Source organism: Papilio machaon, chromosome 26, assembly GCF_912999745.1.
Source record: "Papilio machaon chromosome 26, ilPapMach1.1, whole genome shotgun sequence".
Taxonomy (NCBI): domain Eukaryota; kingdom Metazoa; phylum Arthropoda; class Insecta; order Lepidoptera; family Papilionidae; genus Papilio; species Papilio machaon.
In genome coordinates, this window is record NC_060011.1 from 4,724,928 (window position 1) to 4,744,485 (window position 19,558).

At 33.4% G+C, this 19,558-nt stretch overlaps 1 protein-coding gene across 1 annotated transcript in view; it reads right to left on the reverse strand.

Moving 5' to 3' along the window:
• LOC106711916 overlaps positions 1-19,558 on the reverse strand; it is a 149,167-nt gene that overhangs the window by 70,340 nt on the left and 59,269 nt on the right. Inside the window, exons 21-29 of the mRNA XM_045684582.1 lie at positions 18,688-18,780; positions 18,342-18,516; positions 11,987-12,202; positions 11,699-11,795; positions 11,432-11,552; positions 10,618-10,844; positions 10,175-10,325; positions 9,523-9,606; positions 8,017-8,286 (exon numbers count right to left, since the gene is read on the reverse strand). Coding sequence (XP_045540538.1) covers positions 8,017-8,286; positions 9,523-9,606; positions 10,175-10,325; positions 10,618-10,844; positions 11,432-11,552; positions 11,699-11,795; positions 11,987-12,202; positions 18,342-18,516; positions 18,688-18,780 — 1,434 coding nt within the window. The remainder of the gene's footprint in view (positions 1-8,016; positions 8,287-9,522; positions 9,607-10,174; positions 10,326-10,617; positions 10,845-11,431; positions 11,553-11,698; positions 11,796-11,986; positions 12,203-18,341; positions 18,517-18,687; positions 18,781-19,558) is intronic.

Sequence of the window (19,558 nt, forward strand, 5' to 3'; positions counted from 1 at the left end):
GTATCTCAGGAATGGCTCAACGGATCTTTATGAAATTTGGCACAGTCTGAAAGAACACATAGGCTACTTATTAATTATTTTTTTAATTCCTCGTGGATGGAGTCGCGGGTTACAGCTTGTTAAGTATATAAAATCACTTTGGTATTTTCTAAGCTAAAAATGTTTGATCGGATTTCTTTACAAAAACACGTTTAAAATTCCCGTTACTTAAAAAAGGAATCGTATCAACTTGGAGTGTTGTAAATTATCAAGAGTAATGGCATATACGTTACGTATTTAATTTTATTTAAGGAAAAGTTTGTCGCACTAAAGTCTGACGACTGTTGTAGGACTCAAATAAGAACATTTTAAAAATAAAATTTGTAAAAACGTTCTAAAATCATATAAATAACAATTGTTTTCGACTATAGGTTATTAACACGCAGTATTTAGTGGTCAAGGTCAAATGATTTGATAATTATTTTTGTTTTCTTGCACTAGAGGTTTGTTTAGTTTTAAACGAGAATTATAAGCAATTAAAACAGCTATTTTAAGTTTCATTTTCATAACAATAAACACCGATAAATTCACTTTGTAGAGATAAAAAGTAAGACGAATATTTTATGAAATGTTTTTCGTTGTTTCAAGACATTTTCAGAGAACTGCCACATAAAATAAACAAAAAAATTTAGTTATTAAAACCTTCTTTAAAAAAAATTAAACACTGGCACTCAACAATTATTTGCACTTCGAAATTCGTTTTTTTTATTCCAAATTCGAATCGTTCGAAAGCAAAGCGGTCAGTGTCGCGCGGCACACGGCTACGCGCGGATTCGTTTGCGCTGTACTGAAAAAAAAAACTATACAGTCATCGCGGCGAGGAAATACTATCAGTTGATTCGCGATGCAACGTCCTAAAGGTGACGTAATAACGATAAATGTCGCTATTTAAATTTTTTGTTTATTTCACTCTTGTCCTCAATGTAACTCTTAAAAGTACTTGGATTAAAAAGGTCACAGTTTAGTAACCATACCTTTGTAACCTATGTACTTCTCTGGCTGGTATTGAAGATATAATTTATATTTGTTGAATTTATCCTACTTCTTAAATTGACCTTTTATTATATTTGAAGATCAATCTATATATATAAAAGAAAGTCGTGTTAGTTACACTATTTATAACTCAAGAACGGCTGAATCGATTTGACTGAAAATTGGTGGGCAGGTAGCTTAGAACCAGGAAACGGACATAGGTTAATTTTTACCCAGTTTTCTATTTTTTATTCCGCGCGGACGGAGTCGCGGGTGAAAGCTAGTTTGTTAATAAAAAAGGCATGTTATTATTTTATTTATTACTAGTTGTCACCCGCGACTTCATACACGCGTAATCAAAAAAAAATACTTTAGTAGCCTATATATTCTTCCAGACTATGCTCTACATCTATGCTAAATTTCATCGAGATCGGTTGAGTCGTTTTGGAGACACTGTCTAATAAATATCCATCTAAACATTTGCATTTATAATATTAGTAAGTAAACTCAGAAAGGCTAGTAATCCTAAGTTATAACCTCGTTGTATAAGAATTATCGCGTGTTTTCATAATATTTTCCAAGCATTTGTAATGGCTCTACCTTTTTATATCATTCTTATCGATATTACATAGTTTACTTACGTAATATAAAAGGTGCTACAAAAGGACCTTGACGTTTTGAATTTTATATTAAGAGTAGGTGTACCAATGACTAGTTTATACAGGTATTTACTGTGTATTTATTTAACTGGGGTTGTTATTACTTGTAGATTCTGTTATCGATTATAATTTAGAAACTACTTCTTATTATATTAGCTGTCGCCCGCGACTACGCGCGAAATAAAAAAAAATCTTAATAAGTAGCCTATGTGTTCTTTCAGACTATGTTCTACATCTATGCCAAATTTCATCAAGATCTGTTGTGCCGTTCCGGAGATATCTTTAAACAAACATCCATCCAAACATTCGCATTCTATATATATAAAAGAAAGTCGTGTTAGTTACACTATTTATAACTCAAGAACGGCTGAATCGATTTGACTGAAAATTGGTGGGCAGGTAGCTTAGAACTAGGAAACGGACATAGGATAATTTTTACTCCGTTTTCTATTTTTTATTTCGCGCGGACGGAGTCGCAGGTAAAAGCTAGTTTATAATATAAGTAAGATTATAAAAAAAATAGGATAATTTAACCAAGAGTTAATTCGTTAATATTCCTTGCATATTTGACTTCTAAAACATGATATATGAATAAGGACCCTAGGCCATTCTATTAATATCCCAGATAAAGTCCACCTACGCACCATCAGAGTCTATTCAAGACATTAAAATGTCTTTAAGTAAATTGCTTAGAATGGATTTGATTCAACCGCACGTCGTGACAAACAAACCTTGACCATATAGTGATAAATACATTGCGTCATCTCTATACAATGACCGTGTTGAGAAATCATAGAAAACGTGTAATGTATGTGTATGAATTATTAAGTCTTGTAATACGTTACAAATATATCTGCACATTAATGTCCTCGATCTATCTAAAATTGCTAGAAAAGTATAACAAAAATTTCGACTTAATAATATTTTTTTGGACTTGGAATCAGCCTATACAGAAAGTTTTAAAATTATCATATTACCTAAACTGCTCTTTTAGAGATAAAATCATTTTTATAGGAAGGAAAACCTTCATGTATATAATAAATATATCTATATCTATATATATCTATATATATAAATGAAAGTTGTGTTAGTTACACCATTTATAACTCAAGAACGGCTGAATCGATTTGACTGAAAATTGGTGGGCAGGTAGCTTAGAACCAGGAAACGGACATAGGATACCTTTTTACCCCGTTTTTTTACCCCGTTTTCTATTTTTTATTCCGCGCGGACGGAGTCGCGGGTAAAAGCTAGTTAATTATAAATTATTCGTAACACAAATGACTTTATGACTTCACATGTATTTATAAACATCGTATAAGGAAAGTTCGCATTTAACATGTCTCTTGTTAAAGTTTATTTTATTCCGATGTACCTCCATAAATGGTGACTAGTTACGCGCCCACAAAATGACCTCAATGTAAACAGCTTTAGGGTTACCCCTACAATTGAGTTTTCAACTGACAAAACAATATTGAAAAAAAAAACAATAAGCTAAAAAAATATATATATATATCTATCTGTTTATTATTTCACGTATCAAGTACAAAAATAAAGAAAACTCAGAGTTTGGGCATTCCGAAATGAATATTAGAATGAAATTATAAATGCGAATGTTTGGATGGATGTTTGTTAGAAAGTATCCCCAAAACTGGTCAACGGATCTCTATGAAATTTGACACAGATGTAGAACACAGCCTGGAAGAATACATAGGCTACTTATACATTTTTTTTAATTCCGCGCGGTAGGAATTGCGAGCGACAGCAACATACAGACTCATTGAGAACTCCTCCTTTTTAAAGTCGATGCATTTCGTGGTTAATATTGTAACAGCCTTAACCAAAACAATACATTAGCCAACAGACAGTGTAATGTGGAAACGATCTCCGTTTCGGATATATTACGTAATGGACAATTAAAACCGGCGAAATAATTGATGGCATTGCACTCGGCTTTTAAGGGAGAGTATACACAAGAGAGATATAATATTCAGCGACTCTGTCCGCGCGGAATTAAAAGAAAAAACTTAAAAGTAGCCTATGTGTTCTTCCAGACTATGTTCTACATATGTGCCAAAATACATCAAGATCTGTTGAGCCGTTCCGGAGATACCTTCAAAAAAACATCCATCCATCCATCTAAACATTCGCATTTATAATATTACTAAGATTTATTTAAAAAAAAAATGCCACTACGCCTTTTTATGTGAAATTATTTTTTTTAATGATTAATTATTAAAAAAAAACTCATCCTCGTATGAAGTTTGTCAACGGACCCGAAGTCGCCTGACAACTGTCTGTCATAAAACGTCATCTGCATGATGAACGGGTAACATGAAACTAGATTATTTATTTCAATGTAGACCGTTATGCTGGCAACACACGTTAGGTTACACTTTATAAACTTGCAGGCATAATAGTGTGATAGTACATATAACTGTGCAGTTTTGTCACACACGATGGGTTTGTCCAGTCTTACCCGTCATGCAAAAGCTAACTTGTGTTGCTTACTTTAGAGGTCATTGACTTTTAGAAGAATCCTTATATTCATAAGCCGCTCGTCTCTGGTTTCTGGATTTGAGTCTAGTCTAGCCACAGACAATAGTTTTTTGTGCCTATGCACCGGTCGTTCACACTAACGTTAACTGACAGCCGGTAATGTTATTACCATAATCGAATTGTGTTTTTTTTATTAAAAGGCAAAGGTTGAATTTTATATTCGGATGTTATGATTCATCTTAAAGTATACTATAGAAATAAATAAATCAGCTCTCGAGCTTTTGTTTGTTACAGCAATAATTATTACAAATAATAAATGTTTTTATAAAGAAAAAAAAAATCATTTAAGTTTTAACTTCAATCATTTATTTATTTTGTTAAGTGTTTCACCTACGCAATGTTATTCGCAGAGATTAATATTTACATCCAAAACATTTAAAAAAAAACTATGAACCAATCACAGTATTAAATCAAACACCTACTTAATTTCAACTTATGTACGAGGGGCTATTATTAAACCATTCGAGATATACCGATCAAGATGATGTTCTCCAGATGCGATATATTTCGAAAGTTATCTGTAGTGCGCAATTATAAAAGCAAGTGATTTTTGTCTGGATTTATATTGACCATAATATTAATGTAGTCTGGAAGAAGAAATCGGCTACTTACTACGTTTCTTTCTAATATCGCGCATACGAAATTACGTGCAAAAGTTATTCATATTTGTGAATTGAATAAAAACAAAAAATGTATGGAGATTTGCCATAATATTCAGACGAGCCACGCAAATTCCCTCAAAGAAAGGCCCTTAATTTTTATTTCTATGTAGTTTTTAATCCGGTTACAAATAAAATAAGTTAATCAAACATCAAAACAGACATTTCCTCACTAAGTTCCAACTAAACCAAATAAAAGAATCTAGTTATTTTTCTAAATTTGCGTTTCACCATTATTCCCTTTTAGTGTTGTAATGTAATTACGTATAACTAAATAAAGTTCCATTTATTACCGACCCACACGGTCTATTACCTCGGTATCTGTGACTACGTGGGTGCACCGGCTTTGTATGGACATGGATTGTGTCACTGTATAGTAATGCTGTAAAACGTTCAGCTTATTTATAACTAGCTGTCGCCCGTGACTCTGTCCGTGCGGCATAAAAAATAAACTTAATAAGTAGCCTATGTGTTCTTCCAGGCTATGTTCTAAAATCTTTGCCAAATTTCATCATGATCCGTTGAGCTGTTTCGGAGATACCTTCAAACATCCATCCATCTGAATATTTGCATTTATGATATAAGTAATATTTAAACTACTAGATTACTTAGATTATAAAATCAAGCTTGTGGATGTTTTACACTGTGAGGATTGTTAGATACATTTTTTTGTACCATAAAATGACTATAATGTAGCAATACCTATGTTACTTCCTTTATAAATTGTTATATTAATGTTTACTTTAATTATAACTTGTTTCGCAACAAAACAGATTTAAATCGGTTAGCTTGAACCGGTTTGAGAATTGTTGATTCGCATCTCTAATTACGTCAAACTGACAGCTGTCAAACTGAAATGCCATAGAAGGAAAAAGATTTATAAATAAAGCCTGTTTCTGAACGATTTAAATTATACGCTAAAACCTTATATGGATATATTTATTTTTAAACAGAACATGGAATATGTTCTATTCGTTGAACAAAGAATCCACAGTTATCTTTTGAATGACGCAAAGGATAGCTTGTTACAAACCTAAATAGGTTATGATATTGTACTCTAATAGAATATCGTCCGTTGTGCGAATCGAATAAGCATCGAGTTTCCGGATTACATAACGGTACGTAATGTGTTATTCGCTGTAAAAATCGATTTCATGTGTGAAATTTTATTTCGTACACGAAATTGTATTCGAGTTTTTGAGCACTAATTGTCTAAACGTACGATCTAAAAAACAGTATAATTAAATTAATAATCAACTTGTTAAAAAACAAAGTTAAAAGACTTAACATCAGTATTCAGAATCATTTAATTGACATTATAGTTGATTAGTGTAGACTCTGAGTGTTGCAATTAATGCCATCATCATCATCAGCTCACTATACGTCTTCACCGAGGAGCACGGAGCCTACCTAACCCTAACGCTAAGTTAGGGATGACAATGTATAAATTATCCTAGATGTAAGATTTCACATTTCTCAAGTTTAATCAAGGAAACTTTAAGTTATAATTCTAAGTAAACTTGTGATCGATTTCTCATTTGACATTGAGTTCGCTACAACCTCGTATAAAGTATTTTAACTCAATGTTTGTGTATTTATTATTCAAATTCGCTCCGGCCTCAGTGAGGTCCGGACACGATGACATCACTACGAATATATTAGGAAAACGCGTTGGCTCACAGAATTCTTATTTGCGATTGTTCGCGAAATTATAAATTACGACTTCAAGTTCTCTGTTTATTTTAACTGAGGCTACTTATATCTTTCAAATAGAGTAATAATAGTACATTTTATTTATAAATTAACAGCTAGGTATGTGCTTAACTCAGATGAGAGGCCAAATGTGGACCGATTTTGACAAGACTTTCATGGGAATGTAGCTGATGCATGCAAGCATCTGCGCTCACGAAATTGAAGGCGTGTATTATGTTCGACTAAGAGTCGAACAAAATAATGCGTATATCTAGATAACAAGTATATACTAGATAAAGTTGCGTAGGTAGTCCTCCCACAATACTGACGATAGTTAGGACTGTGCCTAGTAACGGCTATAGAGATTATTGTTTTGATAGTAACTTTACTACGACTAACTCAGGGACAGGAGGGTTATGTTTTTCGAGCCTATATCCGATGGTTTCTGACCAAAATCTCCGTTTAAAACCTATCATCATCAATTTTTCTTCATTAACTTTGACAGAATAGAGATTACAATATATTAAAGGGGATTTAGGTCTTAGAAACGTACGATTAGTGAGATGGATATATTTGGTTTATAAAGAACTAGTCGTCGCGACTCCGTCCGCGCGCAATTAAAAAAACATTACAAGAAGCCTATGTGTTCTTCCAGATTATGTTCTACATTTGTGGCAAATTTCATCTAGATCCGTTGAGCCATTCAGAAGATTTCAAACAAACTTCCATCCATCTAAATTCTAAACTTTCGCATTAATATTAGTAAGATGTATAAATTAATAATAAACATACAAATTCTTTGATTAAAGTGACGTAAGTTAAATCGTTGAAGATGACGACTCAATGAGGTAATCTTATGACGTCATCGTGAATACGAAGGTTACAAAAAATTCTGATGAATTTAATTGAATTTCTAAAGTATAGTGAGTAATGTTTGAATTCTAAAGAAGTTAATCATTTTTTTGTTGTTTTCTGGTTCTCCTGATGATTTTGTATTTTATATAGGTTTTGGATTTTCAACGTTTTCTTTTTTAGATATTAGCAGTAGCCCGCGAATACGTCTGCGTGGGATTAAAAAAAACGTAGTATGTAGTCTATGTGTTCTTACTACGTTCTACATCTATGCCAAATTTCATCAAGATCAATTGAGGCGTTCTGAAGATACCTTCATACAAACATCCATCCATCCAAACATTCGCATTTATAATATTTAATAGGATTTATTACGATATATTACATTATGGCAAGAGACTTTGACTTCGACCTACATGTAAATATTGGTTGCAAAATTATTTATAATTCTAAAAAAAATGTCTACTATACCTAAAATAAACGAAAAAAAATTCAGATCATACTTTATAAATCTATTATCACCACCATAGATATCAAAACTCTATAGTTACCATAAACAATTAGAAATAAAAAAAAACACTTACCAAAGTAACAATATCTCCAGGATTAGCAGCAGCTATTCTCCTCAGCCTCTCATACAGCAAATCCAGTAATCTTTGATGTTTAGCATTCAGCTCGTCCAGCTCTCTAGCGACCGCTTCAGCACCCGACGTCTCCCCAGCACTTCTCCCGCAGCGCTGCAGCCGCTGAGAGAGCTCTGCATCTCCTTGCCTCTTCAGCTGGCGCGCGTCCAGTGAAGGATGAACTTCCTCGCACAACCATTCCGCATATCGCTGGCAGCGGGAGCCGTGGATCTATGTTCGTTGGTTAGTTACTACTGACTGTTTTTAAAAACCAGCTTATTGTGAGCTGGGATGTGATACTAATAGTATGAAAACTTGTGTCTTTTAAATCTGGTGTTTTTTTATTTTTATTTTAAAAACGGTCAGTTATATGTTAGGTTAAAAATTAGATTTTATTTGAAGCTTAATTCGCACGCATACATCCTTTTTCATTCATATTTTAATTATAAGGTTCCTTTTTACGGACTTTCGTTTTAATTATTTTCAATTAATTGAATGAATTCATACATTTTTGATTCAACATTCAAATTTTTGTACATTTTTTCATACAAACATACATACGTTCAGTCTTAAAAATTACTAATATACTAAGAAAGATACGACGATATTAAGATGAAATTTTGTGTAATTTTTTTTCCTCTTTCACAACAAATAACATATTTAAGTCCAGCTGAAAGGTAATCCCAGGAAAATTTCATGCTGGGAAAATATGCTACGGGTTTTTTTTAAGCGTGCAACACCCAATGCGTGCTTGATATAACCAAGAATGCCAATAATATGTGAATTCTACGATCAAATTATTAAAAAAAAAATATTTTTTTATTTTTCCCAAAAATTACAACGATTTTTTCTTTTTTTTTTGTGCTGACAACACTCACACTCAAGTGCATGCAAAGCAAAAACAAATCTCGTGTATATAATTTCGAAAAGGCGTTGACAAAAAAAAGATCACTTGAATTTTTAAAAAACATTTAGTCACATTTAAACGCAGCAGTTATATATTGCTGTTTTTTTGATGACAAAAAAAAAATGATTCGCACAATCATACAAAACTCATTCACTATTTTTATGATTAGTTCAAATAGTACAAAAGCGTTATTTTTCAAAAGCAGCGTTACAAAAAAGCGTTATTTTTGCAAACATATGTTATTTTTAAGCATTATTAGCTCGTGCAAAAAATATAACAAAAATAAAACCTCCGCTATAAAAAGAGACCTGTTTCTTGAAGACCAAAGACAAACACAACGAGCAAACCCGAGGAATGTGCAAAGGAAAAACGCTGGACCGATTTCACATTTACAAAACCTTTCATAACCTCAAAAAAAAAAAATTCGACAAAAAATCAACAAAAAATATTTCGAACAAAACTGCGTCATGTCAAACGAAAAAAATTTTTAAAAAAATTTTTTGATACTCATTTTTTCTATTATATGCCATACAAATGTACTGTTTTCTAAAAAAAATTACCTTTGCCTCTCGAATGAATCGTCCTCCATCTACATTAACTTTCTCTATCTTTGGTGTCCTCTCTACGACACTTGTAAGTAGAGCCTGGAAATAAGTTTCATATTATTTTTTTTTTTAAATCTTACTAATATTATAAACTAGCTTTTACCCGCGACTCCGTCTGCGCGGAATAAAAAAATGCACACAAGATAAAAAAGTTCCTATGTCCGTTTCCTGGTTCTAAGCTACCTGCCCATCAATTTTCAGTCAAATCGATTCAGTCGTTCTTGAGTTATAAATAGTGTAACTAACACGACTTTCTTTTATATATATAGATGTAAATGTATAAATGGATGGATGGTAGAAGGTATTTCCAGGAATACACTAAGGATCTTGATGAAATTTGTCACAGATCTAGAACATAGTCTGAAAGAACACATAGGCTACTTATTTTTTTTTAAATTCCACACGGACAAAGTCACGGGCGACAGGTAGTAAGAAATACAAGGATATTTTTTCATATTTATTAAGTGGATAAGAACCTTTTTTCGACATAATTAAATTGAATAATTTATCAGTAAACAGTTATTACTGCTGTCAGAATTGTTAAGTGGGTACATTTAACACAAATAATCTATACTAAGGGTGTTCCTTAGTGAGTAATAAGGCATACCCTGGTGGTCTCGAGGTGTTCCTTGGGGCGGTGGTCCAGTGGAGGCTGTGTGTGAAGACGAGCAGCTGCTCCATCCACCCAGTCCGTCTCCTGCTGCAGCCCCACACTGTAGTTACGCAGCAGTTGGTACGCCGCCTCACAGCTTCGCAGTCTATTAACATTACATTTATTTTTATCATCAAAGGAGGAAAACAACCTGAATTCGCCGAAATAGCGAAGCGACAACTGCTAAAGACATTTGCAATTTCAAATGTGCATACCTTTAATCAACAGAGAAGGGGATACACAGAAAGGGAAATATTTACCCTTCATATGCATCCCCCGCCGTCAAATCCATTTCCATTTTCAATCCTTTGCTTATAAGAGAGTGGGAAGGGAACATGGACTAAAATTAGGTCTTCTATACACACATTTGACAGACTGTTGGTATTTCTCGTACTCACCTCTCAGCCAGCTGCTGGCAGACATTATTCCAGCGCGTGTTGATCTGCTCCAGCTCCTTGTCCAGGCGCTCCAGGTCTGCGTGTTTGCGGGGGAGGGAGGCGTGAGGCAGCCCGCTGCGTGATGTCTCCACCAGCCGGCGGCAGGTCTCGCCGTCGTCGTTCATCTGGTCCACCTGCACCTGCTGCTTGCTCACAGCCACCTGCAGACGTAGCAGGTCTTCGTGCATCTGCAGGATAGAATATATGTTAAATCTATCTATATATATAAAAGAAAGTTGTGTTAGTTACACTATAACTCAAGAACGGCTGAATCGATTTGACTGAAAATTGGTGGGCAGGTAGCTTAGAACCAGGAAACGGACATAGGATCATTTTTACCCCGTTTTCTATTTTTTATTCCGCGCGGACGGAGTCGCGGGTACAAAGCTAGTATAAAATAAACTAGTACCAAAATGACAGCAGCTCAAACACGTTTTTTGTTTGAAGTTTGCAGATGCTTTACTTATATTTAAGGACAGGGGAGAGGATGCACAGGTGATAGATATTTCATCTTCTTATCTCTTCCTTTGCTAAATCCACTACCTTTCCTCTATTTACTTAAAAGAAAAGACTGGATTTAACAAAGTTAAGGATACATAAGAAAGGAAAATATTCTCTTTCCGTGAGTCCCCTCCTTCATCGATTAGAGGTAGACAACGCATCTGCAATTACAAATGTCCATGGATAGCGTTCGCTATTTCGGCGAAAGTATCCATCTGCTCGCCTATTTGCCACCTTGATACAACAAAACAATAGAAAATGTAGAATTACTAACATCTTTCAACATTTCGACATCATTGGGCAGGTCGTGGAACTGCGCCAGTTTCATCTCCAACTCTGATATTGTCTGGTTGTTCTCCTCCATACTGTTCACTATTATCTCCACAAACTTCAACCTGCAATACAACATTAAACTGTATTAAAAAAATATTCCATGGTTAAAATTGAAAAAAAAAAACACTCCGCAAATTCCGCGCAGACGGAGTCGTGGGCAATACTTAGTTTTTTAATATAAACAATTTATTTAAAAAAAAAAAGTTACCTTTCGACAAACAGCTGACTCTTAGAGTGCATGTCGGTCCACTTGCCCATGACCTTATCCAGGCTCTTCTTCATAGCCGGGGTCTTGAGGGCGATACCTGACAACACAAACAAAATATTCACAATAATCCCTTAACACGTTGACTGCCACCGTCTCACCTGCTGAGTACATTTCATACAAATATCTTAACAACATCACACTACCAGACTATACGATAAAAAACAAAGAAAAATTATAAACGCGGAGCTTTCACTGAAAAAAACTAATAACCGGTGTAAGGTAACCTACTTCTGAACGTGTTCTGGACCTCTTCCACATCGGTGGCGAGTCCGTGCAGGCCTGTCTCCCAGTCCTTGTGTTGCAGCACGAGGTGTTCCAGACTGTCCAGGTCCCGCGGGATGTGGCTCGCGATGCGCTCGTGCAGCTGCCTCTCGAACACCTCAAGACGTTCGAGCAGACTGCTGGATTGTTCTGTGAATATGCGAGCTGCATTCTTCGATTCCTCTGGAAAAATGGTATAGGAATTAATTAATAAACGTATGGGAATAAATTAAAAAATAAATATTTGATATTCTGTTCTTTAACAATGTTACAAAATAGATTTTGTTGGCACCATTGGGTTTCAAAACAGAAAACATTATTTTATCACTGTTTTTTAAAGGGTTAAATATGAAAAAAAAACAATCACAAATTTTTGGTAATGTTCGAAATTTAAATTCAGCTTTTATTTTCTATTCGACGATGTAAAAAAATATGATTAAAAACGTAACTGTAATTTTATTCGTTCATTAATTATATTATATTCTGTTATATCTAAACCAAAATTTAATTAAATAACAAAACGTGAATTTCGCTTTTTTCCTTCAACACCTTAATTTACTAATTTAAAGAAGAAATACGATAAAAAATTAAATAAATACACCGGTATTCAATAACACAAAACACAAATTAAACACCAAAAACAATCCACAGAGTAAAAAATAGCAATATCTTCAACCTGACAAACGCACTTCCACCCAAGAGCGTTCGATAATTCTCTTCCGGTACAAGAGTATTGAATTTCTAGGCATTAGATACAATAATAGTTTATTTTTAAATACCAACACGCTACTCTACATGCAATCAGATAACGACTGACTTAGATTCTAGATGTCACAGACTAAATTCATTCAATCGACACTAACTTTGGTACTGCATAAAGTCTGTGACATTTGTGTGGAAAAAAATGTACAGAAAAACTAGGACGATAACTTGGCACTGAATGGCATTGACTTTGGTCGATTTAAAGATAAAACGATTTTGTTATGTATACATTGACTTATTAAGGAAGACTGTGAAAAGCAAACGATAAATAGACAGTTATGTATAGAAAATTGAATTAGTAATTGAAAATTAACACAATATTGTAGTTTCTAAACAAACTCGTAAACGCTTTATCTTAATTTTTACAAATAAATACCTAAATGTAAATTTCTTCTATAAACCAAAGGTTATAAATGTAGTTGACAGATCTCAGTAATCCAACTACGATTGCTCGCAATGCAAGGTAACAAGTATGTCTGAGAAATTACATAACAGAGGAAAAATCAATAGACAAGTTTGCCAACTGACTTATTTCAGCCTGTGGCAAACCACCCACTCTAGTTGGTTTGGAAATTGCAACAATAACTGACCAATCTACGCCTCAAACACCGAGGTCAATATAGAACGGTCGCTTAAAAAATTGACATGACATCATATTCGGCTGAGCCGTAAATTTAATTATTTGAACGGTCAAAGATTACTAAGGCTTCAAGTACTAAATGCATTCAATAAATAGTACAAATGGGGAAAAGCTTTTAAATGTCTGATCGATCGTGAATTTCGCGTGTTTGTAATTTGTCTAGACACATTTAGGACTCGGCGAACGTCACACAGAAGACGTGCAGTGGAAGCGATTCCGCATTTCGTTTGAGTGTGGTTTTGGTCGTCTTCCACTCCCCATCCATTTCTTATTAGGAAGGGTTGTGTAGGGGACTTCGTCTTTTCTATAAAGAAAACTAAATAACAAATTAAATATTCAGTTTTTTTTTTATTCCAAGCAGACGTGGTAACGTAGTTACGACTTGTAATGGTACAGCCGTAGTCTATATAACTAACTAAAACTCTTTGGAATGGCGAAGCTATACAGATGTAAATAAAGATGCGAATTCCATTATGTTGATTTATTATGACTACATAATGTTGTTACATATTTCAATCTCTTGTGAAAATGTTATTTGACGCTGTCATGTTACCGATTATCTTTCGACAAGAGAAGGATTTATGATGCAGTTTTTTCCTCGACGTTTCTCGAATTATATCCATTGTTACCAACATCATAGCATCATATATAATATATGAAAAAGTTAAGTTAATGTATTTTTTAATCTATCATAATCTGCCTTCATTCATTACGTTTCATAATCTAGACTGTTCTATAATATCAGTCCTCACTCCCTTCTTTACCAACTTTCACGTAATCTATTCATCTATTTCCAAAACTATTCCAACTATTTAGTGTATTTTAATTTAAAGGGCGACATCATTCATCATCTCCCTGATCTTGTCCCACTGACGTAGGGTCGGCGCACCTGAGGTCCGTCCCTCTTCTTAATCATGTCACCTTTCACAGAATCTATCTCTCCCAATTACAGAACGATATCATTGAGAGACAAACTCAAATCCAGACATAGTCATACGTACTTAAAGAGGTCCTATTACACCCATTGGTCATTGTAGTACTGATGTAAGCATGATTGCGCCTGCGCACACATAAAGGATGACGTCATATATCTGACCTAATAAAAGACAAAAATAGATGTCCCTTAGGAATTTAGTACTAACGATAGGGCTAGTGTTGGCATACTGTTGTTTTTTTTCATACCGAAACGACTGAACCGATTTTGACGAGTAATGTGTCATTTACTTCGTATTTTATTCAGAAATGTCTATGGGTACAGTTATTCTTCATAACTGATTGTTTAAACTCACAAATAGGATATGTTCATACTATAGACAAGTAACTTTAGTATTATTCTGTTATATTTTTTATTTCATACTTATGTATGTTGTTCAATTGCTCTCTAGTACTAGTACGCGTTTCAGGCGTGAAGTGGGAGCAATTTTCGTTTGATGAGTGTGGTGCTGGAGGCCTAATTTTAGTCCACGTTCCTTTCCCACCCTTTTCTTTTTGGATTTGACGGAGGAGGGGATGCACAGGAAGAGGATATATCCTCTTTCTGTGCATCCCCTCCACTGTGGATTAAAGGTAGGCAACGCATTTGCAATTGCGGATGTCTATGGGCAGCGGTCGCTTCGCTATTTAGGCGGATTCAGGTGATCGCTGGATCGTTTGCTACCTTATGATATAAAAAAAACATAAACGTCTGTCGGGTAGATAATTACATAGATATATTTAAATTATAATGAACTTTACTTCTCATATATATAATGAATATGTGCTTCGTTTATCACAAGAACCACAATTAATATTTATTACGAGGTCGAGTGTCAAATACGAATATAGCTGAGACAGACAAGTTAGTGCTTTACATATTACTAATATTATAAATGCGAATGTTTAGATGTATGTATTGATGGATGTTTGTTAGAAGGTATCTCCAGAACGGCTGCATGGATATCGCTGTTTGGCATAAATGTAGAACATAGGCTACAAATTAAGTTTTTTTTAATTCCGTGCGGACGGCGTTGCAGGCGACAGCTAGTTTATTTATAATTAGAAAGCTATTAAATATAATATTTCTCTAACACCGGAAACAAAAACTTGTGACAAAAGAATTTCTTTAAAAAAAGCACTTACCACTTTTACCGAAGGAAAATATTCGTTTTATCTTCTTCATAGCTGCTAAGGTGAACACAGTTCTATTCTAAACGTACTAAGGTTCAATAATGATTACACTTTCAGTTCAAAGTTTGTTTACATTGCGAATACAGTATGTTTTGAAAATAAAGATTTCGCACGATCATTATATGAATTTTGTTCAACTGCTCGGCTAAATATAAACCGCTTGAGAATATTCTAATCTATTGTTTGTAAAAATGAACATACTGTAATAATTTTAATATAGTCCTTTTTTATTATTTAAAGTATGAATTAATTTTGAAGCAAATTACATAAAACCTGTTGATATGTTTGTCAAAAATCATAATTTGGGATCAAATATTTTTTTTTTCTCTTTATTTTTATAGGGACTTTGGTTCTTATGAACATGTCAGTCCCATGGAAAACAATTAACAATATAAATACAAATACATGTACAATAAAATAACAAAAAAAAAACAAATATGGTTTGAAAAATCTAAGACGCATATGATTGGGCAAAAAAAACATTATTTGCAAATAAATATAGACAATGTCGTTATTCATACGCACTACACTATTCCAAATTTAAAAAAAGAACGACGAATTTTAAAATTTTCGATATAAAAACTCTTTAGACACGAAACCTTTTCCGAAATGAAAACGTACTGGTCGCAAAGACGTACGCTACATCTTACCGCCCACGATAGACTAATTGCGAAGTAAGTTCCCGCAGGAGGCCAAGTCCCTTAAACACATTTGTATTGGAATTCTCTGACTCATGTAATACAATAAACAATAGATGTAAACATTTCACAGAGTAGATAACATTCACAGATTATAAATAAACTATAATAACAATATAGTCAATATCAAATGTGCCAACAGAAGTTTTCATTGTCAAAGAGATGTACGAAAATAGATATTGACTTTAAAATCATCTATATATATATAAAAGAAAGTCATGTTAGTTACACTATTTATAACTCAAGATCGGTCGAACTGATTTAGCTGAAAATTGATGGGCAGGTAGCTAAGAACCAGGAAACGGACATAGGAACTTTTTTATCTTGTGTGCATTTTTTTTTATTCCGCGCGGACGGAGTCGCGGGTAAAAGCTAGTTTAATAAAAAAAAAAACTGCGATAAAAATTGTTTTCGTGCAGAAGTTAATTATCAAAAAAAAATAGGATTTGACGATTCAAATCTATAATATTATTAAAATTGTACTGTCTGAATGTAATATCGAAAAAAAAAACACATTTCGCGAACATGTATTTCTATGAAAAGCTATTTTTAAATTTTATTGTCTGTCTGTTTGTCCGCAAGTTCGCGTTTTGTTCCGGGTTGTTCTGAACTGCTGGAACGATTTTAAAGGTATTTGATGGGAAAGTAGCTAATGCACGCGGGCATATTGTTTTTTCTGCGCTGACGCAGAGACGGGTGACCGTTAGTTATGAAATAATAATGGATGAAGGTTAGATATATTGCAATAACATGCATGTTACGATCACAAAAATCTAGATCATTTATATACAAAACATTCTTTAGAGAATTTAGTTAATTGAGTGGTTAATGTTTTCGCCGCATACGCTGTTATAAACAAATTAAAAAGGACACAAAATTAAATCGAAGGAGAACTTCAAATACGAGGTCGCACGACATATGTTCGGCGACACTCATTTTTCAATTAATTCAATCCAAACGAATGTTTTTTTCTTAACTTTTTAATTGAATTACAATTTGTTATTTACTGTTGTATATAGTAAGAACTTCGTTTCTTACTAATATTATAAACTAACTTTTACCCGCGACTCCGTCCGCGCGAAATAAAAAAAATAATAGAAAACGGGGTAAAAATTATCCTATGTCCTATTCCTGGTTCTAAGCTATCTGCCCACCAATTTTCAGTCAAATCGATTCAGCCGTTCTTGAGTTATAAATAGTGTAACTAACACGACTTTCTTTTATATATATAGATGTTTAAATGGATGGATGGATAGATGTTTGTTGTTAGGTATCTCCAGAACGGCTCAATAGATTTTGATAAAATTTGACGTAGAATACAATCTGGAAGAACACATTGTTTATTTTTTAATTACACGAGGACGTGGTCGCGGGCGAAAGATAGTGTTTTTATAATAATGTTAAGAAAGATTTATAGCGGCGCTGTCTCCGTTTGGAATAGAAGCTTAGAAGATAAAGATAAAGAGAGAGAGATAGAACAAAAAGAGAAAAAGGTAGAGTAAAAGACAGAGAGAGAGAGAGAGAGAGAGAGAGTTTTGAAAGATTTTAAATTTCTTCAAATAGTAAAATAAATAGGGAATCTACGAGTATATAAGATAAAAACAATATGCATTGTTAAGATGCACTTTACAATTATTTGAAGTCATTTAAAATAAAACAGCACTCAAAGAGATCTAGAACTGGGATTGAAACTAATGGTTTTTTAAGTACTCCAATGTTTTCTACAGTAATTATTTAAATGTAAAGTAAAGATTTGATGTCGTGAAGATTTAGTTCATAGGACAATTAGTTCCATATTAAATCCATATGAAATAGATTCATTTGAAAGAAGACAATCTGTTTTGCAGACACTAAATGGGATAATGTCTTGGAGATGATGAAAGAAAAATGAAAAAAACCTTCAGCTATAATCAATATTCCATCTCGAATCATTTTTATTCAATTTAATTCAAATTAAATTGATCTAAAGATAGCAATAGCAAACGAAAAACAGTTAAAATACCTCAATAACTTGTTTAGGCTTAGGACTCTTTTCTATAGCAAAGTTTTAACTCACCTTCAGCTCGTGCTCTCCTCTCGAACTCGTCAAATAGTCTGTTGACGTCATCAATTTCACGCCGCAGTCTTCTCAACTGAGGGTCGGCAGCGTCACCTTCACTTAGCAACTTCTCTGCGTCTTCATTAAGTGCTCGACGTATCGCTTGACGTTGTTCCGCTCCCATTGCAACAAACTGGGACATAGATATAAGTATGTCTCAATTCTTACTAATATTATAAATGCGAAAGTTCAGATGTTTGTTTAAAGGTATCTCCAGAACGGCTCAGCGGATCTTAATGAAATTTGGCACTAAATAAGTGATAAAGTTACTATTAGTAAGGTCTCAATTCAATGTTTAACTTACTTGTGGGAAATCCCATCCTTTAACAACTTTGATAGTTGCAAATATCATATTCTGACGCATTCGTAGTTGTTTTCTCTGCCATAACTGTATCACCTTTAAAAAAAACACTAATATTATAAAACTAACAAATACATTTATATTTATATACAATGTTATATACATTACAATGAAATTTACAATCAAATTTTAAAATAAACAAAATTTATCACATGTGTAGTTATTTTTAATCATTTACGTTATTCAGAAATATTTACATAAATAAGGTTAAAATAATATGACATATGTATATAGATAAATCTCACTAAAATAAATGCAAATGGATGGATGGATGTTTGAAAATATCTCCAGAACAGCTCAACGGATCTTGATGAAATTTGGTATAGATGGAGAACATAGTCTGGAACACAGGGGATATAAAGAATTTTTTCAATGTCATGCGGACAGTGTCACGGGCGATAGCTAGTTTATATATGTGAATTATTTTTGTTATTAAAAGAGAAAGAAGCTTCTCTAAATGTGCTATCTTAAATTTGAGCTGAACTTGAACGCAAACAGACGTGCTAGTATTTTTTATTAGAACATATTTTTTTAATTTTTTTTATTAGAACATATTTTTTTTTATTAGAACAAATAGCATTTACAGACTATTGGTTCGTAATCTTTTTTGCATATATTATTTATGCTTAATTACAATAGTGAGTTCCTTTTTTTTACAGTTAATATTTTTTTTGTTTTTTTTAGCTTTTTACTAGCAGAAAAGTCTACTTTTTAAATATTTGACAATTCGTATGTTACATACATGGTACACGCTTAATTAAATCCAAAAAACACCTCTTCGCCTTTACTATAATATCCATACAATTATAAACAC